General features: G+C 37.5%; 1 protein-coding gene across 4 annotated transcripts in view; it reads left to right on the forward strand.

Annotated features, from left to right (window-relative positions):
- LOC126322318 (protein timeless) overlaps positions 1-27,651 on the forward strand; it is a 383,108-nt gene that overhangs the window by 344,233 nt on the left and 11,224 nt on the right. For 3 of the 4 annotated variants that reach the window (XM_049994282.1, XM_049994280.1, XM_049994283.1), the window contains 3 exons: positions 491-647; positions 1,109-1,255; positions 23,245-23,445. In XM_049994282.1, the coding sequence (XP_049850239.1) occupies positions 491-647; positions 1,109-1,255; positions 23,245-23,445 (505 nt within the window). The remainder of the gene's footprint in view (positions 1-490; positions 648-1,108; positions 1,256-23,244; positions 23,446-27,651) is intronic. The other variant, XM_049994284.1, reaches the window with a different exon arrangement.

A 27,651-nucleotide genomic window follows, 5' to 3' on the forward strand; every position in this document is an offset into this window, starting at 1 on the left:
CACAACAATACGGATATGAAGTAGAAAGTTTGTAGGGTTTGCACAAAGCCGTATTCCAAGACAGTGGTGCAATGCATACAAGAAAAATTGTTCCTTCATACTTTTTACTGTACCTCTCATGCTTCTACTGTCAACATTTAAATTTGTTTAAAAAATTGGCCTTTATGACTGCTTAATGTGGAAGGCTACTGAACTCTTTATGTTAATATTTTAATTTGAACATCTTCCTTTGTTGTTGTCTTACAGCTGTTGGGTGCATTGTTTCAGAGCTGAAAAGTAGTAGTAGATAATAGTGACATTGAATTTTGAACTGTCAACTTCTGTTACAGACTCAGTTATGGAAAATGTGACAAAGCTCACCAAAATTTCTGAAATTTGCATTTTTGCTCATTCTTGCTCTAACTTGGGTAATGAAATCTCTACAATTTGTCAGTTGTTTACTGTTTAGTATGCACAGTTACCTATATTCAGTAACTGTTCTTAATTTCAGGTTACAACTGAATTAAAACAAACAGCTCATAACAATGCAGAACTTGTTACCTCCAAAGCAGATAATAGCAGTAGAACAATATGGGAAAAGGAAGAAGCGACTGGTTTAGACTTCAGACTGACTGCAGATGTTGATGACAGAGTTACATCACTTAAAGGTTTGTTGTTTTTCTTGTAGATATAAAAAAAATCAAACTACAATAATGGAATAATAAAAATATCGGGACGAAAATAATAAATAAAAAGGAGAAAAGCCAAGTACTTGCTTTGGCTAGTTGATGACTGGCTCATAGATGCACAAAACAGTACAGAGACTTAACCAACTTTTGAGCTACTTTTTGTTCTAGTGTAAGTACACATAACCATTCCCACAAGTGGTATGTATCAGTATCTGTGTGCTTGTGGCGAGAATATCTATTTCAATTAGAAAAAGACCTTGAAATTGAAACCTTGTAACTCCTCTGTTATGTTAGGTGAGTCTGTGAGCCATGCACCGATAAACAAGATGTGAGCAGTTGACTTCCTTTATTTTTTAAATTTTTCATTTAAAAAATCCAATGATAATTTTACCTTCATACAGGTAGAAGGTCAGTAACCCGTTTTTTTTAAAAAATTACAGATCATCTGTTGAAGGAAAATAAGGGGAATGGGTTAAAATGGCTTCAGAAAGTTCTTATTGACATCTGTCATGTAAAACTTGCAACAGAGAATCATCAGATGGACAATGAAAATGTTATTCTGGAACCTGTGGCCTACTTTTGTTCATGTAAGTTAAATGATGATCAAATATATGAACTTATTTCTTCACATCTTGTGAGCGCTGTGGGAATTGCTTTATTCGTCACTCCTTCTTCTTCTTACATATCTTGGATCACTATGATGTCTTCCCTCATGTATCAGCTCAGTGCGTTAAAAATGCTCAGAATCACAGTCTGTAGAATACTGCATTGTTTAGTGCTTGGACTGCAGTGTCATATTAGTTGACATGGAAATGTAAAAGCTAGTAATTTTCACATTTTACATGCCATTACCAGGAATTATTTCAAATGTTATCATTAACTTTGCAGAGCATTAAAATTTCCTAATAGAACTAGGAAGATATTGTATGTTGATAGTACACCACCTTCTTTACATGAAATTGTTACACAGAAGAAATTCTGATCATTTGTAAATTGTTTAAGTGGCACCAAAATTAGTGTCCAGTCACCCATGGGCAAGACAAGAACTGAAACCGTGGGTAGCAAAGCAAAAGAGAAATGTTTAACTCTGTTTCTAGATGTTCCTTTACAAAGGAAAACCCAAGAGTATTGCCCCAATCTAATCCTCATATCATTGAAAGGATGAGTGAAACAGATATTAGTGTCAGTGGCATTGAGAAGCAGCTGAAAACATTTAAAATTGAACAAAGCCCCTGGGCCCAATGGAATCCCAATCAGATTGTATACCTAGTTGCAGCTGAATTAGCCTATCTGTTAATTATGATGTATCACAGATCCCTCAAACAAAGTCAGGGCTCAGTAGTTGGTAGAAAACATGGTGACACATGTCTACGAGAAGGGTTGCAGAAGTGATCCATAAAGCTACAGTCCAATATCCTTGACATCCATTTATTATAGAATCTTAGTACATATTCTGAGCTCATGTGTAATGAGATATCTCAAGCAGAACAATTTTGAAAATGTGGATCATGTGATGCCTCATGTGCACGATTCTCACATGGCATTCTGTAAGCGGTGGATCAAGGCAGCCAGGTTAGATGATTTCTGAAAAGCATTTCACCCTGTACCACACCTACGTTTATTATCAATGGTATGAACAGCTGGAGTACCAGGTGAAATTTGTGATTAGATTGAGGATTACTTGGTATGGAAGACACAGCAATTGTCTCAGATGCAGAGTCATCGATAGATGTAGAAATAACTTTGGGTGTACCCCAGGGAAATATGTTGAGTTCCTCGTTGTTCGTGTTGTACATTAGTGACCTTGTGGACAATTTTAATAGTAACATCAGACATTTCTCAGATAAAGCAGTTATCTATAATGAAGCACAGTCTGAACAAAGCTGCACAAATATTCAGCCAGACTTTTATAAGTTTTCAAAGTGGTGCAGAGATTGGCAACTTGCTTTTAATGTTCAGAAATGTAAAATTGAGCACTTCGCAAAATGACAGAAACGTAGTATACTATGAATTCAATATTCCTGATTCACAGATGGAATTGGTCAATTCATACAAATACCTGAGTGTAACACACTGTAGGAACATGAAATGGAATGATCATATAAATCCAGTCATGGGTAAAGCAGGTGGCAGACTTCAGTTTATTGGCAGAATACTAGGAAAATGCAATCAGTCTACAAAGGAGATTTCTTACAAAACACTTGTGTATCCACCCTAGAATATTGCCTAAGTGTGTGGGACCCTGTTCCAAATAGGACTAACAGCAGCATTGAACATATAAGGTGAGGCTATAAAATAACGTGGCTAATGCCGACAAAGAGTAAGTATGCATGTGTGAAAGATGAATGACCAATAGCTGTGAAGCGGGAAGCCATCTCAGTTGAATGCTGCCATCTCTGGTGTATGTAGATAAATCATTGTGCCATGGCCTTCATTGGTGTAAGATCTGTTATTTTGTTTTGCCAGAAAAATATTAAGTGTAATGACAGAGCAACAAATCGTCATAAGGTTTCTTGTGAAACTATGAAAAACTGCTACTGAAACCTATCTTTTACTAATTTTTACTAAAAGAAGTGTGTGGCAAAGAATGTTTATCACATACATGAATGTTTGAATGGCTCAGGCATTTTCCAGAAGGCTGAAAAGATGTTGAAGAAAACTCATGCCTAGGACACCCTTCAAAATCATCAGAGTAGGTATTCTGATTTGATCTGCCCATCAGTCAATTGCTGAAACCATAGAAATTGACAACTAATGCACAAGGCAAATTTTACATAATAAATTTAATGTAAAAAAGTGTGTGAAAGACTGGTGCAAAAAATTCTCATGACCGAACAAAAGGAAGCCCTTAACAGTGTTTGTACAGACACTTTGAACATCATTGAAAATGATCATAATTTCTTCAAAAGAGTGATAACATGTTATGAATCTTGGATTTTCACTTATGATACAGAAACTAAGCTCCAATCCAGGCATTGGAAGAGCCCAAGTTCACCAAAAATGATAAGAGGTCGAATGAGCAAACTGAGAGTCAAAGCATTGATGATTGTCCCCCTCGTACTGTATTCTTGGAATTGTGTATTTTCACTGTGTCCCTGAAGGACAACTACTAATCAACATTACTACCTTGAGGTTCTTGCTCAAACCCATGATAAAATGAAGAAAAAAGACCTGAATTTAGTTCTTCATTAAGACAATGCACTACATTGTCTGTTAAGAAGTTTCTAGTGGAGTACAGCATCCCAGTGTCAGACCATCCAACGTATTTGCCTAACCTAGAACTTTGTGACACTTATCTATTCTCCAAGGTCAAATCTGCATTAAAAGGACCAAGATTTCAGTCCACTGAAGCAGTGAAAGAAGAAGTGGCACATGTCATCTAGAAACTCACAAAGGAAGAGTTCCACCACTGTCTCCATCAATGAAAGATTTGCTTGGAACTTTGTGGGGATACATGAGGGTGTATATTTAGAGTGACAATTACTAAATATGTGGATTTTTTAAATAAAATGTTTTACAGCAATAGTCTTGTTATTTTGTAGCCACACCTCGTATACAGAAAAGAGAAACACGAATAGTCATATGTTTGTCTGACCAGCAGGAGAGTGTCACAGATATGTTGAAAGAACTGAACTGAACTGGCAGACTCTTCAGAGTACACAGAAACTACCTTGAGAAAGTCTACCAACAAATTTTCAAGAAATGACGATTCTAGGAATATACTACAACCCCCTACATATTGCTCCCGTAAGGATCACGAAGACAAGACAGATAAATTACAGCACACACAGAGGCATTTAAACAATCATTCCTCCTGTGCTCCATAAGTGAATGGAGTGAGAAAAGTCCTAATAACTGGTAGACTGGGACATATCAGTACCATCTGCCATGCACTTCACAGTGTTTCAAATAGTAGATGCAGAAAAAATAATTAAAAATAAGGAGGGATAACATTGTGAAACTGCAATAATATATTTTTAAAAGTTTGACTGTCACATGTAATTTTCATTTTTCTAACATATGTCTATTCATTTTATCTTATTCTGCACCTCACTTGTATTGATTATATAGTCAATTTCTGCTAAGATGGAAGTGACATTAATCAATAGGTTCCCAATCACCTGTTTCGCAACAGTAATTGTTTCTTTAGAGGTGATTTTACTGAGACGGTTCCTTGATCATTTAACTGTTCTATTGTGTACATATCCAATTAGTGCTTGCTCAACTCTTATTCTAAACTTCAGCCACAGTTTCTCTACATGCTCCTGCCAAAAGCCAAATGTTTCTCTTTGGTTGAATTTTCTCATTTTGAGAAAAGTGAAGAAGGGTGATCTGTTTAATTGCTAAAAACCACTAAACAGCCAATATTTTTATTTAAGATAACTGGCTTCAACAGACTATGCTGTCATCTGCGGTCTTAAAATTTTTTCTTGTAAAACATGCTCATTTTTTGCTGACCTCACACTGAAGATGTCAAGTGAATAAAAATAGCACATTATAAAAGGTTTGTAATTGCTAAAATATTTTAAAACATGAAGCCATCCCCCCACCCCTCAGATACTACACACTGATCTTGCCAAAAGCTGAGAGGCACTAATTTACTGTATTGTGTTACATATTAAATTACAATTACAAGCAAGAGTCAAACGTCAAAAATCATCAAGACTCTGGCTATGCCACTGTCGTATACAGACTGTTCCATTTATCTTGACCACCCAAAATAACTGTTTGTCCAGATGCAAATTACAAAATGTTTCAAGCAAATGTTCTTTAGCCATCAGGGGGACATCAATCAGCAAGATTGCTTTTGTTGTTGCTTTGTTTTTTTTACAAAGATATGAACAGCGGTATGACTTTTTTAAATGACACCATTTACTGAACCACAATGTTATTAATTACATAACACAACATTCACGTTGACGCTCCCAGTGCTTAGTGCAGGTACTCGGGATAATGGAACACATCTGCATGCTGACATTGAGAGAGGACAAATGTAAACATAAGTAGAATGCAGACCTGTCATTCTGTCAACCATCGTCAGTTGAAGTGTTGTTTGAGTAGAATGTACACCAATGAAGAGAAAGTAGAAATGCTACTCACATACGGGGAATGTAAGTAAGCAGAACAGTAAGTGCATTACTGTTTTCTTATCTATGGGTAATTTAGTACAGTAGTTAAGTCCTTTTAAATACTGTTGTGTAGAGTAGCATACAGTAAAGGCTGTCCTTCCTATCAACTGCATCCACATAACTTTTCTTTTATTGTTGTTGCTGAAGGAGGCGAAATGCTACGCAGGCAGTGGAGCTGTACAGAGAGCACTATCCTGACAAGAACCCACCTTCCTGACAGATGTTTTCTCGTCTTGTTGTGACGCTTCAGGAAATGGGAAGTTTAAACCCCCAACAACACAATCGTCGTACCACTCACACAGACGAAGCTGCCGAAGTTACTGTTCTCACTTCCGTTGCTATGAATCCCATGTGAGCACACGACAGCTTGAACACAAGATTGGCATTCTTAAAACCAGTGTACATCATATTTTTACATGTCACCAATTCCATCCTTACCATGAACACCTACATCAAGAATTGCATGGGAATGATTTCCAGAATTGTGTACAGTTCTGTCAGTGGGCACAACAGCAAATCCTCACCAACCCGATATTCTTCTCCAATGTTCTATTTACCAATGAATGTTCTTTCTCAAACAAAGGACAGGTAAATACAAGGAACATGCATTATTGGTCCAGTGACAACCGATGTTGGTTTAGACAGGTGGATTGGTTGGTTGTTGGGGAAGGAGACCAGACAGTGTGGTCATCGGTCTCATCGGTGTACGGAAGGATGGGGAAGGAAGTCGGCTGTGCCCTTTCAGAGGAACCATCCCAGCATTTGCCTGGAGCGATTTAGGGAAATCACGGAAAACCTAAATCAGGATGGCTGGACGCGGGATTGAACCGTCGTCCTCCCGAATGCGAGTCCAGTGCCTTACCACTGCGCCACCTCACTCGGTTTAGACAGGTGGAACATCAGCATCAATGGAGAGTTAACGTCTGGTGTGGGATGCTTGGTACTACAATTATTGGCCCTTATTTCATTAATGATATTCTAAACAGCACAGCATATGCCAACTTCCTCAGATGAATTCCTGCTCCTCTTCTGGATGAAGTGCCACTAAGAACCAGAATGCTTATGTGGTATCAACGCGATGGATGTCCAGCACATAATGTCTTGCATGTATGTCGTGTTCTGAACCAAAGGTATCCTGCCAGATGGGTTGGTCGAGGAGGAACAGTTACATGGCCTGCTAGGTCTCTTGATTTAAATCCTCTGGACTTTTTTCTTTGGGGATGCATTAAAGATCATGTCAGTTGCTATATTCCAAAAACTCCAGAGGACATGCAGGAACATATGATGCTTGTTTGTAATTCTCTTCAGCAGGCAGCACTGGAAGCAGTAAATAATACTTTCATTCAATGAGTGCACCAGTGTATTGGTATCCAGGGTCATCACTTTGAGCACCTTTGAATGTTCTACTCCTGGGCAATGGTACAGGAGACTCAAAGTCAATTTTGTGTTATGTCTTTACTTGGTTTTCATTTGTTTTCTGACAACTCCAGCAAGTGGACGAGTTTGTGATCCTGGGCTCAAAGTCAACGCTGTGTTATGTAATTAATAACGCTGTGTTTCAGTGAATGGTACACTGTGTATTTTTGAATAGGTCTTTAGGAGAGGAAATGTATTACCGAATAAAAAAATACATGTGCCATTTAAAAAAGTCATACTGCTGTTCATATCTTTATTAAAAACAAAGCTACAACGAAGGCAATCATACTGATTGATGCCCCCTGAGGGCTAAAGAACATTTGCTTGAAACATTTTGTAATTTGCATCTGGACAAAAAGTTATTTAGGGTGGTCAAGATAAACGGGACACACTGTATATGTTGCACCTTGAACTACTGCATCCCCTTTGTCATGAAATAGACATAATGCATCCTGACAAATAGCAAATGAAATACTGATATAAACTTGAGTTTAAATTGGTATTGACCAACTCCATCTCCTAGCAACAGTTACATAACTTTGCCATGTCTACATTGGAAGAATATTACCTGATACTGGCCACAATTTTATATCGGGATTTAATATGGAGAGTTCACTGTGTTATACATAGGCTGCCGCACATACTACAGCATTTGCATACGTGCATATAGGGGGAGGGAACAGGTGGGGCGGAGGCTTCCCCACCTAGATTCCACACATTGATCGTGCTAAAAGCTGAGAGGTGCTAGTTTATTATATTATGATACATATTAAGTCCCAATTACAAGCAAGAAACATAGCCTGTTGTACAAGATGCTTTATGTTTTTAAATATTTTGGACATGACAAACCTATTATAATGTGCTATTTTTATCATCTTGACATTTTGTATGTGAGGTCAGCATAAAATGAACATATAATGAGATTTTCACTCTGCAGCGGAGTGTGCACTGATATGAAACTTCCTGGCAGATTAAAACTGTGTGCCAGACCGAGACGCGAACTCAGGACCTTTGTTTTTTGCGCGCAAGTGCTCTACCAACTGAGCTACCCAAGCACGACTCATGCGCCGTCCTTACAGCTGTACTTCTGCCAGTGCCTCGTCTCCTACCTTCCAAACTTTACAGAAGCTCTCCTGCTCCTGCAGGAAGTTTCTTAAAATAAACGTGTTTTACAACAAAGAATTTAAGATCTGAAGATGGCAGCATGGTCTGTTGAAACGGGTTATGTTAAATACAAAATATTTTATTCAATTTTGTCAGTTCCTCTTTGGGATATTACGCTACTGGCTCTTTATCTAGTTTATTCTACATGTAAAATCAAACAATGGAATATCCTGGGTTGAATAATGACAATACAGTGAAAAATATAGATTTCTTCTAAACCATACAGTGGAGATGTTGAGTCACAGATAGCTACAACAAAAAGACTGCTGAACAAGCGAGCTTTCGGACAGAAGGCCTTCTTCTGAAGTAGACAACACACATACATTCACACAAACATGACTCACCAATGCCTCGAGGATCAGAGGCATTGGACACATGTGTGTGAGTTGTGCTTGCACACATGTAGAGTGGCTATTATATATTTTAGATGAAGGCCTTTTGGCCGAAAGCTCACTTGTTTAGCTGTCTTTTTGTAGCATCTGTCTGTGAGCAGGGTGTATACAACCAGGAAATCCGAAAAAAAAATGGGAATTTTTTCATCCAGGACAAAACCAGGAGAAACCCAGGAATTTTTTGGAATTCTGGAAATTTTTCATTGTTTTATTTTTCAGTTAAATTTTTGTAAACTTGACTGGTAAGAACTGATACAGTAACAAAGAATATAACTGTATCCCACTGCTGATGAATAATACTGCAACAATAAAACAAATGAGAGAAAAAAATGAAAATTAAATTGCAAAGGAAATGTGCCATTTACAAAAACAAAACACAGTGCACACATGAGCGTATGCCAACAGCAAAATGTGTGAAAGACTGTAGGATGAAGACTATGCAATACTTCATAAGAACAAACTGCTTCCAATGAGCATGACGTCACAACTTTACATTAGGTGTGTCTGAGCAGCTGCCAGGGGGCTCATGCACAATTGAGTTGCATATGAGCAGTACCTTTTCACACTTCTGGCTGCTTTTAGCTGTATTGGCAGCAGCAACAAGCAACCAGATGCTACCCGTAAAAATTTTTCTGGCGTGCCCTAGCTGCCATATTGGCACTTTCGCAGAGCTGTCTGAGTTGTCTTGGGGAGGGGGCGTAGTCTCAACATGATCTGTGTTTAAGTTCAGTGATTTTACTGTCATCTTCATTTACATCTCTCACACCAAAGGAAAAATAAATGAATTTCTGTGACTGTGCACTGTCAAGTGAATTGAAATATATTCACATAATAATGGAAGGTTAATATGTGTTATTAATTTCAGATTTCTGATTTTATTTTTATGCCTTCATTTTTGGCAGTCAAGCATGAATCGCCTTGCAAAACAGTGAAGTTATTCCCGTCAGTTTGCTAAAGAAATTTGGATTTTATTAATCTTTTTCACTGAGGCAGTCAATTTATTTGAAACAAAATGCTTCATTCCACACTATTGGCTAGTTTCAACTGTTCGCTGAATTTCAAATGCACATTTTCATCTTCTGGCATGTATGGCATTATGCCATGATGAAGAACCAAACATAAGGTAATACAGTACTAGTACTCCAAGAAAATTTACATCCCAAAAATCACACAGCTTAATATCAGGCTGGGGCCCACGTCATTGTGAATCTGGTCATATCAATGTGTACTTTAAACTGAATTATGCATTTATGTATGGTTTACAAAATACCGATGCTCTTGAAGTATCTTCTGATTTTCTGTTTTTTTATGACATAATGTAAGATTGTCTGATCAAAAGTATACGGACACCCCCCCCCCCCCCCTTCCCAAAAAAAAAAATACATTTTTCATATTAGGTGCATTGTGCTGCCACCTACTACCAGGTACTCCATAAAGAGACTTCGGTAGTCATTAGACATCGTGAGAGAGCAGACTGGGGTGCTCCGCAGAATTCATGGACTTTGAACGTGGTCAGGTGATTGGGTGTCACTTGCATAAAACATCTGTAAGTGAGATTTCCACACTCCTAAACATCCCAAGTCCACTGTTTCCAATGTGATAAAGAAGTTGAAATGTGAAGGGACATGTGCAGTACAAAAGTGTACAGGCTGACCCCGTCTGTTGATTGACAGAGACTGCTGACAGTTGAAGAGGGTCATAATGTGTAATAGGCAAACATCTATCCACACCATCACACAGGTATTCCAAACAGCATCAGGATCCACTTCAAGTACTATGACGGTTAGGTGGGAGGTGAGAAAACTTGGATGTCGTGGTTGAGCGTTAGCTCATAAGCCACACATCATGCTGGTAAATACCAGACAATGCCTCGCATAAACACTGGATGATTGAACAGTGGAAAAACGGTGTGTGGAGTGATGAATCATGGTACACAATGTGGCAGTCTGATGGCAGGATGTGGGTATGGCGAATGCCCAGCGAACGTCATCTGCCAGCATGCATAGCGCCAACACTAAAATTATGTTGTGCGTTTTTCATGGAAGGGGGTTGCACCCCTTGTTGTTTTGCATGGCACTATCACAGCACAGGTGTACACTGATGTTTGAAGCATGTTCTTGCTTCCCACTGTTTAAGAGCATTTCGGGGATGGAGATTGGATCTTTCAACATGACCGAGCACCTGTTCATAATGCATGGCCTGTGGCAAAGTGGTTACATGACAATAAAATCCTTGTAATGGACTTGCCTGCACAGAGTCCTGACCTGAATCTTATAGAACTCCTTTGGGATGTTTTGGAATGCTGACTTAATGCCAGGCTTCACCAGCTGACATCAATACCTCTCTGCAGTGCAGCACTCTGTGAAGAATGGGCTGCAGTTCCCCAAGAAACCTTCCAGCACCTGATTGAACATATGCCTGCAAGAGTGGAAGCTGTCTTCAAGGCTAAGGTTGGGCCAACACCATGTGGAATTCCACCATTATTGATGGAGGGCCCACGAACTTGTAAGTCATTTTCAGCCAGGTGTCTGGATACTTTTGATCACATAGTGTATGTTCGAACATATGGGCTACCTACGTCATCATAGCCACACATGCGCAGTAACTTCTGTTTCCTGGTGCTCACTGTCAATTGCTGAAACAAAAGTATTTTTAACAGACTGCAGGAAAATATTGTGAATGGAGGTTTAAAAACCATTACTTTCAAAGTAAATTTCCTTTTATGCTAGATAGAAAGATGAATTATGTTACGTGTGAGCGTGTTTGATGAAGTTTTTAAATCACAGAGCTTTTGACTTCCATGTAAAACTTAGCACTTTGACTTCCAGCCACTAAGAAGAATTTCAAGCCCGGAAGATCAGACATTTTTGTCATTATTTAAAATTTTACTGGCACTTTTGTGTGATGGATCTTAAAGTGTAACACGAAAAAGACTAATACCATATGTGAAAGCTTAGCTTCTCTTGTAGCTCATTAATTTTGGGACAAATATTACATGTGAAAGCTTAGTTTTTCTTGTAGCTATGCTATGTACCAGATGGTTATAATTAAACTTTCCCTATTGAACATGTTATAACACAGAAACTAACTACCTTATGAGTACCAAATGTGGTAGCATTAATGTCAAGGACATGGGGAAGAGAAATAATGCACAATCAATGTAGTTGAAGCACCTTTAATGTGCTGCTATGGTACATCATACCATTGCCTACTGGTACAGTTACTGCTACAAAAGGGGCTCAGTAAAGTGCCTGTCAGTGTCCGGAAGAGTCTGAAAGCGCAGTATTGCATTCTGCACAGCAGAACGAAGCATGTCCGAAGGTATGCTGGCTACCTCTCTTGATATGCTGTGCTTCAGATTGGCGCATGTGTGAATGTTTCCCTGGTAAACACTGTCTTTCAGGTAGCCCCACCACCAGAAATCACAGCAAGTGAGATCAAGTGATTGTACTGGCAAGTATTTGGAAATGAAGGGCTGATAATTCGATTGCTTCCAGATGTGTTTCGGAGAAGCAGCTGACGTCACGAGCGATGTGCAGTGGGGGGGCCACATCTTGCATGAAAACAGTTGTGTTCAATGTGTATCTCTCCTGTAGGGCGGGTACGACATGCATATTGCAGTACTGTTGTCAAGTCACACTGCATGTCTTTGGTCCTTTAGTGCCAGCCTGTTCAAAAAAGAATGGGCCAATGATGAATGTAGCCATGAAGCCACACCATATGGTGACACATTCACCATATGGAGGAACTTCATGCACAGTGACTCGAGGTGAAGATCCCCACACTCAGCAATTCTGTGTGTTCACCTCACCATCAGAGAGAAATGAGCTTCGTCTGTCTATTGGATGATACAAGGCCAGCCCTTGTCACCTGCAATCCTTGCGAGAAAGTGGGAGCGAATTCAACACATCATTGTACATCCTGTGGTGTACGCCGCTGTATGGTATAGATCTTTTACAGATACCAATTGAGAATGGTTTGAAGCACCTTCCTTACAGTGGACCATGGGATGTTCAACTGTCATGACACAGCATGCGTGCTGCCTGAAGATCGGTAATTTCATGCAGTGTTATCTGCCATATCAACAGTGATTTTATCAACCACCTGTGATGCAAACAGTCGTCAGCCTTTTCCCACAATGATGCCCAGTTCTCCAGTTGATTTGAACTTATTCAGCATGCTCTGCACAGCTTAAGGAGAAAGTGGACCCTTCAATAATCCCTTCAGCCGGCAGCATTATTCTTGTTTTGACAATAGAGCTCCTTTTGTCCAAGCTCATGTTGACACGACAAGTGCACTGGGACTGGTCAGGTGTGTGAGGCTATGAATCTCAAAGACTGACCACTGCACCTGGTGGCCATAGCTGGAATTGGCGGTGGCACTGTGACACATGGAAATCATACACCCCTTACTCTGGACATTAATGCTACCAAATTTTAGTACTCATACGGTAACTAGTTTCCTGTTATAACGTGTTCAGTAGTGAAAGTTTAATTATAACCATCTGATTTATTAAATTTAAATCATTAGCCTTTCCTATTTTTCCATTTGCGCTACTAAACAGTGGTATTGCTACTGGCTAACTACATCACATGTCGTATCCTCTGAATATCTGCTGTCACTGCCTGGCGAGATCACATGACATGAGCTGTGATTGGCTTACAGAAGCACGTCACAATCTCGATTTCAGTGCTTTGGAAACTACCATGCTGTTTTATGACAGAATTCGAATTTATACTTTTCATAATACAAAAATATGCAGCATATCATAATGCGTAAACATGCAGGGCACATGTTGCTGCACATCAAAGATCTTTCCAAAACTTTCTTTTCTTTGGTGTGTCTCATTTCCTAAAGTATCGGGTAGTTCTACACCTGTGTATAAAAACTGAACCACTCAAAAGATTCGCACATTTTTTGGTTCTGGGGGAAAGTATCCAGTCACTTAATTGGAAAAATTGTACTTTCACGTGGAAAAATCCGAAAACATCCAGGATTTTTTTTTTTTTTTTTTTTTTTTTTTTTGTGTGTGTGTGTGTGTGTGTGTGTGTCTTGTCCACGTATACACCCTGGTGAGTTAACATCTCCACTGTATGTTGAGAAGAAATCTATCTTTTTCATAATGGTTTTTAGATAAGGCATTTAGTATTGTTTTGCAGAACTTCTTGTCATGCTCAGCACTCACAAAATTGATAGATGATGTGTAATGCACCATGAGAACACCATAGCTATAAATAAAGTTTGTAAAAACAAGCAAAATCTAGAACTGTTTTTAGCATAAAGTGCTGTGTATCTTAGTCAGGGCCCATTTTAGGTCCCACTGGACCAATAGGAATGATGAACTGTGGGTTCTGTATCTGTGAAGTAACTGTTTACTTCTACATGATACGTAAAGGTAACATTTAATAAAATATTATCACAGTAAATTAAGCATGCTAGTGCTTGATATTTGTACAGTTATCCGAACACCCTAATAAGCATTAAAGAAGGCACTGTGATTAGTTGACCCAGTTGACTTTCATTAGCTCACTTCACATAGCATGGAAAAACTTCTGTCTAGATATGTGAGTAGTTAAATGACTTCCCACATTGTGTGTCCCTTCTCAGTAGCAAAAATTATTGGTCCATTAAACGGGTTATGTAGAAATTTGTCAAGACAGTTAAATTGCAGAGGCAAGAGCTGTCTTGACTTGACCCCAAGTCATTTTGAGTCTCCTGATCAGCCCCATTGTTGTTTTCAGGTGAGTATCCACACTTGTCGATGTACTGGTTGGCTGGATAAGTAGTTTTGTCTCAATTACACTTTACTCAAACAGAAAGAGTTCAATAGTCCATTAACTTAATTCTGAACCTCTGCAGTTTGTTTCATATGGCATAGAACTCTCATAAGGAACAAGCAACCCCCCCCCCCCCCCCAATATAATACCAAGGTCTTCCACTGTCCACCCCTTACAAAATATTCCTTCCTTCTAAAATTGTCATAATGGCAGCATCAACCCACAAGTCACTGAGAACGGATGACATTGATAGCACCACATAAGCACATTGGCATATAATGGGAGAAAGGCATAGTGAAATTTACTATGGGCTTATAGCTGTAGAGAACTCACCAATGGTGTTTGTGGAAGATGTGACTGTCTTGAAACCAAAACAGGCACACACTGTCAATATAAGAGGCTACAAGGTGGTCATGCTACTAAATATTGACGTTAGTATCTAAAAGTGCCTAGTGAATGACAGACTTAAAGATGAGCATATCATATCCTGAGGTTCTATCAAAGTAGTGGGAGAGCAGATAAATTGATTAAGGCATTCCATTTGGTTGTAGAGAATTTGTTGTCATGACTTGTGAATAACAGTTAATAGCAGATATTACATTTTTAGACTATGAGAATGCCTAGGGCAGAATCTAATAAAACTATGTAATAGTAACCAAAAACACAATGAGTTTTTGTCAGCCATTTGTAGAAACTTTAGATGGATGCATCTAACCTGTAACAGGTGAAAGTAAATCATATCATATGCAAAGAAGTTGTGATGGTCAAAATAAATAATGTGACAGACTTAAAAGGCATTCTGAAGGATCATCCAAGATTATAAGCAAAATAATGGGTTACAACTAAATAAAAAAAGAGTAATAGCATTGATCAGGAATCCAACGACATCACCACACAGTGCTTGTATCATGTAACCAAACAGAAGCAAATAGTGTTAAAAACCAATCCACATCCAGAAGGCATGTGGTTAATCTACTGGAATCATATAGATGATTCAGTTTGGCTAGTAAATAGGTAAAACAACTATTCAGAAAGGATAGATTGCTACTTATCATATAGAACAGGCGTTGAGTTACAGATGGCCACAATAAAAAGAATGATAGAAATATTTCAGTTTATGGACAAAGGTCTTTCTCAGAAGTGGAGGAAACACACATACTTATATACAAGCACTACTCTCACACACATGGCCACTGTCTCCAGGCACTAAGAGCAGACTGCAACTGCATCTGACAGGAGCAACAATACAGATGGATCGGTTGTGGGGAAAAGGAAGAGGTGTAGGATGGGGAGGGGAAGGGTTAGCAAGGTAGGGTTGGGTGGGGGAAGATGCTAGCACTGCCTGTGGAAGCATAGAGGGACATGGTTGGGATGGGATATGGCAACAAGGTGCAGCAAAGGCCTAGCTGGGAAAGGAAGGTGGAGGGAGTAAGGGAGAGGAGAGAAGTTGGTGAAGAGGTGTGTCAGTGGAATATAAGGCATGTATGTACTGGATTGGGAGCAGGGCAGGAGAGGTCAGGGTGGAGGAGGCTTGATGCTGGGGTGGATTATAGGAATGAAGAATACATCATTGTGAAAATTACCACCTGTGCAGTTCAGAACAGTTAGTGTTGGTGGGAAGAATCCAAATGGTACAGGCTGTCAAGCAGTCAGTAAAGTGAAGCACACTGTCTCGGGCAGTGCATTCAAAAGCTGAAGTATTTCATTGTCCCTGTATATGACTCAATGCCTTCTCTGTGTGGTGAATAGCAACCCACCCTTTCCATAGTTTTGTTATTCCATTCCGGACTTCTCATGATTTGAATAGGAAAAACAAATTCAGTTCAATGGATACAGAGTGTGTGTTTCATTAATAGGTGCGTCTTTACAAAATTGCAGCATGTCCCGGCAATCTGTGGTCCATCCTTCTCTTTGCAACTGCTTCGAATGTATGGACATACAATATCCATAATGCATACTTTGTAATGATGGCAATATCACTAAAAATGACCTAGAAGCCCAAACAAAGCAATCTTTCTTCTGAAAATGCACAAAATTTTCATGGTAACAAAATGTTGTATCGTGCAGCAGTTGCTACTCATGTTTCAGTTGCAGAGTGTGTCTCCTTCGGTGATGTGCCACAATTACCTATATTTGACTTCATATAGACCAGTTCATATATTTATCACAAGGTAGCAGCTGCTCTTCCACCAAACCTGCAAATAATTAAACATCGAGCAAAAAATTGACAGAATGTCTGGAGAAATAAACGAAGAAGAGGAGCTTCAAATTCCCTTTGGTCATGAACCCATGTTGCTGAAAGTTCTGAACGATTGCCTCAGTGGCATACTTATTTATCTGTGAAGAACAATGATGTGGAATTGGATGTGGAAAAAGTGACACTCATCACCAGAGTCATCGGACATAGTACATAGTACATAGAGTATATCACATCAGCAACATTTTCCCATAGTGAAAAATTATCTGAATAGGTTAAACTGTTTAGCATGTGATATGTGAAAGCTTTAAAGGAATATGTTATAATATGGTACAGACACATACTCTATCCCAAAAACAAAACTGAGTTCTATAGATTACCAATAACCTTAATCCAAACTAATAGCTGTTAGACATTTAGAGTGTTCTGGTTGTTCAGCTGTCTGACCTTGTGGTCTATGTCATTTAGAGAGAGAGTATATCAACATATGATTTTTGGGCAAGGGTTATTAACAATGTAAAGCATTGTCATTCAAGTTTGTAATACTGCACATCAGACCAGACTGGGACAGAACATATACGTAGCAAAAATCAGTTTCAACTGAATTGTGATGTAAGCAGTCACAGTACAAAACACAAAGATTATTGTTTATAGATTTTGCTTCCTTGTCCAGCGTTCAGAATGAGGTTACTTACCCTGGTGGTAAGATATTCAACAAACTTTCACTAACTTGAAAAATGCAGCTTGCCTCATTGCGGTAGTATTAGTCTACCTTTTCAACAGTTCATTCACAAATTCACAACATGAATCGTTCCTTCCTGCTTAAAGATAGTGAAATACAAGCCACAGTTCAAAAAGGATAAGAAGAAGATGTAGCCAATTAGAGCTATTGCTTTTCTATATGTATTTCCAAAGGTATTAGATAAAAGGTTGCTTGATTAGATAAAAGGTTGCTTGAAAAGTGGAACATATTATTGACAACTCAACATGGTTTCTGGAAAGGTTGATCATCAGAAAAAGCAGTATTGAATTTCTGAACAAAGTGCTCCAAAACTTTGATAGTGGAGAAAAAGTAACTGGCATATGCAGTGATCTGTCTAAGGCTTTTGACACCAGAGACCATGGCTTAGATAATATCTTACTGGCTGCAAGCAAGTATTAGAAATACAATTTCAAGAAGATAAAGCAACCACACACTTCTGATTACAAAGAAATAAAGTATGGCATATCCAGCTCAGTATTGGGTCTCATCCTATTTTTGACATACATAAACAACTAAGCTTCAACCAAACAGTGTCATATCACTATCTAGTCTACAGATGACAGCAGAAATATTACAGACAACACTATCTGAGACATTAACTAGCGTTGTAAACAGGTTCAGCCAAAACAAGTTAATATTAAGTAAAAGTAAAACAATATCATTAAATTTTCATACTGTCAAGAGAAACAGTGAGGAGGATATAAAAATTCAGATATCAGGCACAGATATTGCAGCTGCAGATAATATAAAACTTCTGGATATCTGGCTCCAAGATAATTTTAAATGGGCTAATCACATTGATAGCACATTTAAGAGACTAATTATTATGTGCTGTTTAAGGAGAGTGCTTGAGAACTGTTGTCATAAGTACTGACTAATGTATGTATACTATGTTAATATACTCACTTCTGAAGTGTGGGCGCACTTCCTGACATAACTTGCCATCCTGCCTAAAACTCTTCAGGATGCAAAAAGGACAGTGAGAATCATGGCAGAAATAAAAAGGAACAAACACTGCAGACCCCTTTAAAAGAACGAGGATTTGTTCTCTTTCATGTATTTACCTGTGAACGACTTAGTTGAATATATGAGTCCTACAAAATTTATTTTGTTTGCCGATAACACCAGCATATTTTTCACTGGATCCAGTCCAGAAACATTGCAGTCCACAGCAGAAAGTTCTATGAAAAGACTTTCTGAGTTGTTCACAAAAAGACAAACTCATTATAAATACTGAAAAAACTATATGTGTCGATTTTCATTTAATTCCTCAATTCCTCCCACTAATCAAATGCCTATTAATGCACAATTAAAAAATGATCCCCCAGAAAATGTGTCACAAAAGTTTTGGGTCCATGGGTTCAGCAAGACATAAAGTGGGACTCATGTAAATAACTTGTCTAGAAAACTATTGTCTGTGTGCTGTGGCCTAAGAATTTTAAAGGCTACAACAATTAAAACAACAGTACTGCAGGCATACTATGGACAGTTCCACTCACTAGCCCGATATGGGATCGTTTTCTGGGGATACTCAACTTACAGTGCAAAGATCAGCAAATTCCTCAAACTGGGGATTTACCAAGAATGGGGTTCCACAAGGGTCAGTCTTGGGTCCTTTGTTGTTCTTAATATATATTAATGACTTGCCATTCTATATTCATGAAGAGGCAAAGTTAGTTCTCTTTGCTGATGACACAAGTATAGTAATCACACCTGGCAAACAAGAATTAACTGATGAAATTGTCAATAATGTGTTTCAGAAAATTACTAAGTGGTTCCTTGTTAATGGACTCTCACTGAATTTTGATAAGACACAGTACATACAGTTCCGTACAGTAAATGGTATGATGCCATTAATAAGTATAGACCTTAATCAGAAGCATATAGCTAAGGTAGAATATTCAAAATTTTTAGGTGTGTCCATTGATGAGAGATTAATTTGGAAGAAACACATTGATGATCTGCTGAAACGTTCGAGTTCAACTACTTATGCAATAAGGGTCATTGCAAATTTTGGAGATAAACATCTTAGTAAATTAGCTTACTACACCTATTTTCACTCATTGCTTGCATATGGCATCATATTTTGGGGTAATTCATCACTGAGGAATAAAGTATTTATTCCACAAAAGGGTGTAATCAGAATAATAGCTGGAGTCCACCCAAGATCATCGTGCAGACATTTATTTAAGGATTTAGGGATATTCACAGTGGCTTCTCAGTATCTATAAACTCTTATGAAATTTGTTATTAACAACCAAACCCAATTCAAAAGTAATAACATTGTGCATAACTACAATACTAGGAGAAAGGATGATCTTCACTGTTCAAGATTAAAGCTAACTTTGGCACAGAAAGGGGTGAATTATACTGCCACTAAAGTCTTTGGTCACTTACCAAATAGTATCAAAAGTATGACAGATAACCAACAAGTATTTAAGAAGAAATTAAAAGAATTTCTGAATGACAACTCCTTTTACTCCATAGAAGAATTTTTAGATATAAATTAAGAAAAAAAAATAAACAAAAATTTTTAAAAAAGTTGTTATATTAACTTAATTATGTTGTTAAATTAACTTAATTATGTCATGTATTGGAAAATTTTACTCGTTTCACATCATTACGAAATATCATATTCATAATCCATGGAACTAGTATTAATCTAATCTAATCTAATCTAATCTTAGAATGCAAAAAAGAGCTCTAAGAATAATTTGTGGCCTTAAAAAGATGGAGTCCTGTAAATCCCATTTTACTGATCTTGGTGTTCTACATGTTCCAAGTTTATTCATTTGTGAAACTATCTTGTTCACTAGAGACTACCTCCTGAAAACAGGCAAACTGTTACAGAACAAAAATGTACACAACTATAGTACCAGGGGGAAATCAAATACACATCAAAAATATCACAGAACAACCACCTATCAAAGGAGCATAATTAACATTGGTGTAATATTATACAATAAGGTACCAGAGGAAATAAAAAATGCTACTCATCCAATATTTAAAGCTAAACTAAAGGCATTTCTAATAGACACTGTTTCTATTCTGTCAGAGAATTTTTGAATACATAACAAAATTCATTGTGATAGGTACCTATTTTTAATTTGCCTGCAATTTTGCTAATACTATGTATTATTGTAACTTATCTTTGACGTGTCCAATATAAATTGTACAATTTGTGCTGTGTGATAAAACTGGACCCATAAAAAATCAAATAAAATCAATTTTTATTAAGAAATATTCAATAACAACTCCTTGTTCCATCCTCAAAAATAAAAATATTCATAATTGTAACATTGAACAGAAAAGTGACTTTCACATGTTTCAAAGAAAAACCATTTGTGCCAAAAAGGAGCATTACACCACAGCAAAATTATTTGCAATAGGCTGTGTTAAGGAGGAGGCTGGGGCAGAGAGGGGGAGGGATAGCAGGGTAGGGTTGGGGGAGGTAAAGTGCTGCTGGAAGTGTGCAGGTGTGAGGTGGAGAGTGTGACAGCTGCAGTTTGGAGGTTAAACAGTGGGTGGGGGAGAGATGGGAGGGAGGGGTTAGCAGAAAAGGAGAGAAGTAAAAAGACTAAGTGCATTGGTGGAGTAGAGGGCTATGTAGTGCTGGAATGGGAACAAGGAAGTTGTTGTTGATCCAGGTTGAGGCTGGGAGGGTTACGGAAGCATAGGATATGCTGCACAGTTCAGGATCCAGGTGGAACAGGCTGTGAAGCAGTCATTGAAATGAAGGATGCCATGTTGGGTGGTTTGATCAGCAACAGGGATATCTAGATTGTTATGAATGATCACATTTTGACAACTGCTTTTGAACTATGTTATGTGAGTCTTAAATATGTTTAGATTCAACCCATTTAGATGGAACCAAGTTTCTAAGCCATTGAGGGTCAATGGTTCAGGATTTGTTTCTGCTTCTTGATTTTACCCCAAAACATTAAGAATTGTCTGCAAAAAGAACTGATGGGTAACTGTTTTTGATGATAATTCATTCTATAGAACAGAAATTGAACTAGGCTAGTATGGAACCATGTGGGACACCATGAAACTTTGTTTTCCGGTCAAAATAATAATTTAAAATAATGATACTTCTTGATTTCCTGTTCCATAAATATGTTAAAGTCATTGTGGGGCACTGCCTCTTATTCCATACTTGCTGATTATAACTAAGGCATGTTTTAAAGAATGAAAAGCCTTTTTGAGGTCACAGAAAATTCTTGTCACCTGTTTTCTCAGCAAAATTGCAAAATGCGTATGTTGTTTTTCCCCTTGTTGTAAACCAACTTATTTTTTCAAATAATCTGGAATATTTTGCAATAAAGTTCTGGATCCTCTAACAGCAACTTCATCAAATATTGTAGATATGACTGGAGGATCAAGATAGGATGGTAGTTTATTACGACCTCTCTTGATTTTTATTTGAAGAGTTATTTAACTACAGCACACTTCAATACCTCTGGAAAGCAGCCCCCTTCAAAACATTGATTACTAGTAATTACTTGAAATAGTGAGTGTGCAGTTGTGTTGTGTACTGTACTGCTCTATGCTCTAATATGTTTAGGAGGTACACCACATTTTTTATGCTAAGTCTGCATCTGAAAATTTTGTAACATATTCAGAATTTTCATCAAGCCGAAAGGGATTCTTTTTGTTATGATAATCTGTTGCTTGGACATCTGATTTTGCTACATTTATAATTAATTCATTGAATACGATTACATTCATTGAATACAATTACATTACATTAGCCTAGAACTCATAATGAGGCTTATGGGCATCCAAATTACATTCCTTGTTTTACTGATGATTATCTCTTTGCTGTTGCTTCAAAGCAACTTTTGTTCCTGTGTGAATAAAAACACATTCGGAATGCCTGATACACTCACCTCTTGCCCTTTCTCCTGAATTTAAAGTGGTGTTGAAGTTTTCATGAGATTATTGTGCCACCTGTTTAATATTATGGAATGTTAATTTTTAGTTTGGGAGGATGACATTTTTACTGTAGCAAGGAGTCACCTATAATGAAGAATTGACTTTGTTTTACTATGATATTTTTTTCATGTTTGATATACATTACTCTGGTCAGTTTACATTTTTTAGTGGTTTTGTACACTTCAGTTTCTTTTGGATCTATAATGCTAATTGAATGGTTTTGTGATTCATAATTTGTATCGCAATTTGCATTTTTGAGTTTATATTCAATTACAACCATAATTTTTTTTTCCTCGCAAGGACAGTATTTCTAATGTTTCAATGCAAACTACCTCTACATTAATTTAATTTTGGTTTCCAATCACTATGTTCTCCATAACCTGAAACATATTTGATTTTGTACTTCAGATGAATCATCTACATCTTCAAAGACAGTTAGCACAAAAACATAATTAATACCAACTGTCTACCATTTAGCACAAAATTACAGTGATGTTTCTGTCTTCAGTAGTGGCAGCTGTTCTTTTTCTCTTTTTCACCTGGAAAAAAACTGTAGAAAAGATTAGAAATTTGTGATTTTAATATAACCCACATTTTTTTGGTTAAGTTATTTAATTACCAGTTATCAATCAGTGTCATTTTTTTGTAAATTTCAGTGTTTTGTACAATATAGCCTTGAATATCTTAAGAATTATTTTTAGCCATCCCCTCACCCCTTTTAAAGTAACTCGTGCCCATGTTATAACTCTGTACAGTTCTTCAGTAGGTCATGTAATATAAGCAAACTGTTTCTGTGTATCTAGTGAAGAAGCAGTCAATTCCTGTGGTGCCATGGACATCTGAGCAGAAAAGTCTGATGCTGTATCAACCATTTGTTCAGCTACTTCATACATTGGGTTTTCATTTGCCTCTTGATTCTGGAAAAATATTTGCACGTGTTCCTGAGTTTTGGACTGCTGATGTTGTTTTCAGTATAGCACAAAAACTGGGGCCAATTGATAAATGTAAGTAGCAAATTCCACTTTATTCATTGTAAATATGGTGTGTATATAATCAACATCACACATTTGCAGTTTTTGACATAGAACTGTGGAGCATTAACACTGTAATGTTTAAAAACACCATAATTAAAACTACAGCAAGAGATAACAAATTACTCCCCACTTTTATTTAAAATTTCTGCCTGTAACAGTAGACACAAACCATATGAAATACGATTTGTTAATTACAGATTTTTGCCTGCTTTGCATAACATAGATTGAAAAGAGCATAAGTTGGTATGGTTATTTGCTTTTATTTATGAAAACATCACAACGAATCATACACTTCTTTTATGCAGCTATTTTACATGGAAATGTACATCATACCAGTAATCACAACTTGAGCATTGTCATATGGAATCCTTGAGATGAATGCATAGTTTAGCAAAGCTAAAAGTCATGTGACTGCATGATGTTAAGGGTTCGTAAACATAACAGAAAGAGAGAAGAAAATAATATAGCCTCAGGAACCTGGCACCTTTTGTTAGCTCTTCATTCATACTCTGCAAACTACTGAAAAGTGCATCACAGAAAGTATTTCCCATAGTGCCACATATATGGAGCTTTCTTCTCATACCATTCCCATATTGAAGAACAGGTAGAATGACTGCTTAAATGTCTTTGAACGTACTCTAATTTGTCTTCATAGTCCCTGCGAGAATGATATGTAGGGAGGTGTAATATTTTTCTAGATTCCTCATTTAATATTGGTTCTTGAAGCATTGTAAGTAGGCTTTTTTGGAATAGTTGCTGTGTATCTTCAAATATCTCCTTGTTCTGTTTTTCATCATTTCCATGATGCTCTTCCATGGGTCACATAAAAAAATGGCAATTAGTGCTACCCTTGTTTGCGCAGGTTCAATAGACCATGTTTTTCCTACTTGGTATGAGTCACACAGTCCTGATCACTATTTATGAAGAGTCACACAAGTTTTTTGCAAGCACCTGCCTTCATAGATTGCCTTTTCCCATTATTGTATCAATGGACCCAAGTCTGCCACTTGCTCTACCTATGACTGACCCCATGTTATCAATACACCCTGCTATTTATATAAGTTGACTGATTCCAGTTGTGACTCACTGATATTGTAGTCATAGCATACCAAATTTTTGCATTTTGTAACATGCACATTTTTGTGTTTCTGAACATATTTTTGCATTTCTGAACATTTAAATAGGTTGCCAATCTTTGCACTACTTTTAAATCTTATTTACATCTACAGGACTACTGTGAAATTCACACCTAAGTGCTTATCAGAGAGTTCATAGAACTACTTTCACACTATTTCTTGCCCATTCCACCCTTGAATAGCACCTACATCTTTCTGTGTGAGCTCTGATTTCTCACAATTAATTGTGATGATAATTGATAACTTCTCCCTATATAGAATGAAGTCAACAAAATGCTTTGACATTCAGAAGGGGGAGCTGGTAATTTTAATCTCATGAAAAGATCTTTCTGCAGCAAAAAAATGCCTCTGTTGTAATGATTGCCCAACTTTGAGACTCTCTCTCATATTTTTTGATAATACAAAAAGAGGTAGCCTTCTTTGAACTTTTTTGATGTCCTCCATCATTCCTACCTGATAAGGATAAAACATCACATAGCAGTGCTCCATAAGAGGACAAGTGTAATGTGAGCAGACTCTTTAGCAGATCTGTTGCATTCTATAAGTGTTCTGCCAATAAAACAGTCGCTGATTTACTTTTCCCACATTTCTTATATGATGGTTCCAAGTGAAGCTGCTCATAATTACAACCCCTTGGTATTTAGGTGATTTTGCACCCTTTACATTTGTGTGTTTTGTTTAGTATTCACCTGACGGTCCTCACACATTTAATGTTCAGTTCAGTTGCCACTTTTCACACCATGCAGACATCTTGTCTAAATCATTTTGTAATTCAGTGGGATCTTATGATGATTTCAGTAGATAGTAGATGACATCGTCTGCAAACCATCTAAGAGCCGTGCTCAGATGGACCCCTAAATTGTTCATATAGATTGAGAACAGCAGAGCGTCTATAACTTCTCCTTGTGGAATGCCAGGTATCATTCCTATTTTACTTGATGACTTTCTGTCTGTTACTAAAAACTGTGACCTTTCTAGCACAATTCATGAATTCAGTCATACAGCTGACACGGTACTCTATTAGCATGCAATTACAAGTTAATTGGAGGAACACTGGCAAAAGACTTCTTTAAAACTGAAATTTGCAATCAGCTTCAGACCTCTGTCAGTAACACTCACTGCTTTATGTAAATAAAGAGCCAATTGTGTTACACAAGAACAGCATGAAGAATCTACGTTGATTATGTGTTAAAGATTCTTTCTGATTTAAAAAAAAAAATTAATCATTATTAAGGATACAGGCTACTTCTGAATGGTGGAAAAATCGAAATTTTTTCATAACTTTATTAAATTCTATAGTCTTTCCTGATTACATTGATATAAACATTATAGGGTCTCAAATGAAAAATGACCTATCTATACCAAATTTTAAAGTTATGGTCATGTATGCCGCCACGATCCATCTAGTTATGTTACAGAAACCAGTATTATTTCGAAAAGAACTGTGAACTTTCTGTTTCTAGCAATTATATGTCTGATACATTGTATATGTTGGTAACAGTTCAGGCTTCTAGTATCTGTAAATGATTGTCTTTGCTAGTATTTACTTTTGTTTTGCTGAAGCAGTTTGTTTACATGTTACTGAATGTTTGTTGCCCAACTGCTACATATATTTGTGGAAGTACATATCCTTTAGTATGCAATAAATACGAACTATGCTTCGCGTCAAGAAATTCAATAAAAGGAAATTCTGTGGTAACCAGTTCACAAACAAAGCAAGTCACACTGTTGAAAATAACCTGTGTATCAGTTCTTCAGGGAAGAAATTCCCATGTGGCATGCGTCCTGGTGATTCAAATTTTTGTGTTAACAGTGATGATGTTTGTAGTGGATTTATTGTTGTTGATGTGGTCATCTTACCTTCTTTGATAAAGGAAGTGTTGAAATGTAAACAATGTGATGCTGTAGACTGTCTGGAAATCACTGAACAGCAAAGTAGCAGGAAGGGTTTAGCATCGAAATTAGTTGTCCTGTGTAGATCCTGAAGTAAATCTACCTCGAAAATGGCTTCGAACATTGCATAATCATATGATGAGAATTTGAAGTTAAGTGTATGCAATGTTTGCAATGGGAAAAGGAAAAAAGGCTGCTCAAACGTTTTGTGGTTTTTATTGACCTTCCTCCTCCTCCCAGTAGGTTCAGCAAGTACATAAAAATACTTTTAGGTGTCTTGGCAGTTGTGTCTAAAGTACCTATGGAACAAACCATAGAAGAAACTGTAAATATTAGTGGAACCAGGAACAATGCTGTTGCACTTGATAGGACATGGCAATGTCAAGGGCATCATTCCTTGAATGGTGTTGTAAGTGCTACGTCTCTGGAGAATGGAAAAGTTGTTGATGTTGAGTGCTTATCTAAGTGCTGCCACACCTGCCATGGTGCCCCATTGAAGAACATGTTGAACATCAGTGTTCTAAGAATTATGATGGTTACAGTGGAGGTATGGAGTGTGACTGAGCTCTAAAAATATTTCAGAGGTCAGTGCCTGTTTATAATGTTAGATATACGAAGTACCTAGGCGATGGGGCCTCTAAAGCTTTCAATAAAATTAATGAGTTCAATGTTTATGGTGATACCACTGTAACAAAACTGGAGTGTTGTGGGCATGTGCAAAAGACGATGGGTGCTAGATTGAAGAAGCTGCGAAGAGAAATGAAAGAATAGTTGCTATCTGATGGAAAATCTCTGTCTGGCTGAGGCAGCTTGACAGAAACTGAAATAGACCTTCTTCAGAGTTGTTATGGACTGACCATTAGACGAACTGCACCTCTGAATGAAGTTACAGCAATGAGAAAAGCTGCATGTGCCACCTACTTTCATAATTTGTCCACAGATGACGACCCTGTTTACGGACTTTGCCCTAAAGGAACAGATTCTTGGTGTGGTTACCATAAAGCAATAGAAAGTGGTCAAATTTATCATCATAAGCATTCTCTCCCTGAGCCTGTTATGAATGAAATAAAACCAATTTTTAGAGACCTGAGTGACCCTGTTTTGCTTAGTAAATGTCTTCATGGGGGCACTCAGAATACAAATGAAC

Source organism: Schistocerca gregaria, chromosome 2, assembly GCF_023897955.1.
Source record: "Schistocerca gregaria isolate iqSchGreg1 chromosome 2, iqSchGreg1.2, whole genome shotgun sequence".
In the NCBI taxonomy this organism is placed as follows: Eukaryota; Metazoa; Arthropoda; class Insecta; order Orthoptera; family Acrididae; genus Schistocerca; species Schistocerca gregaria.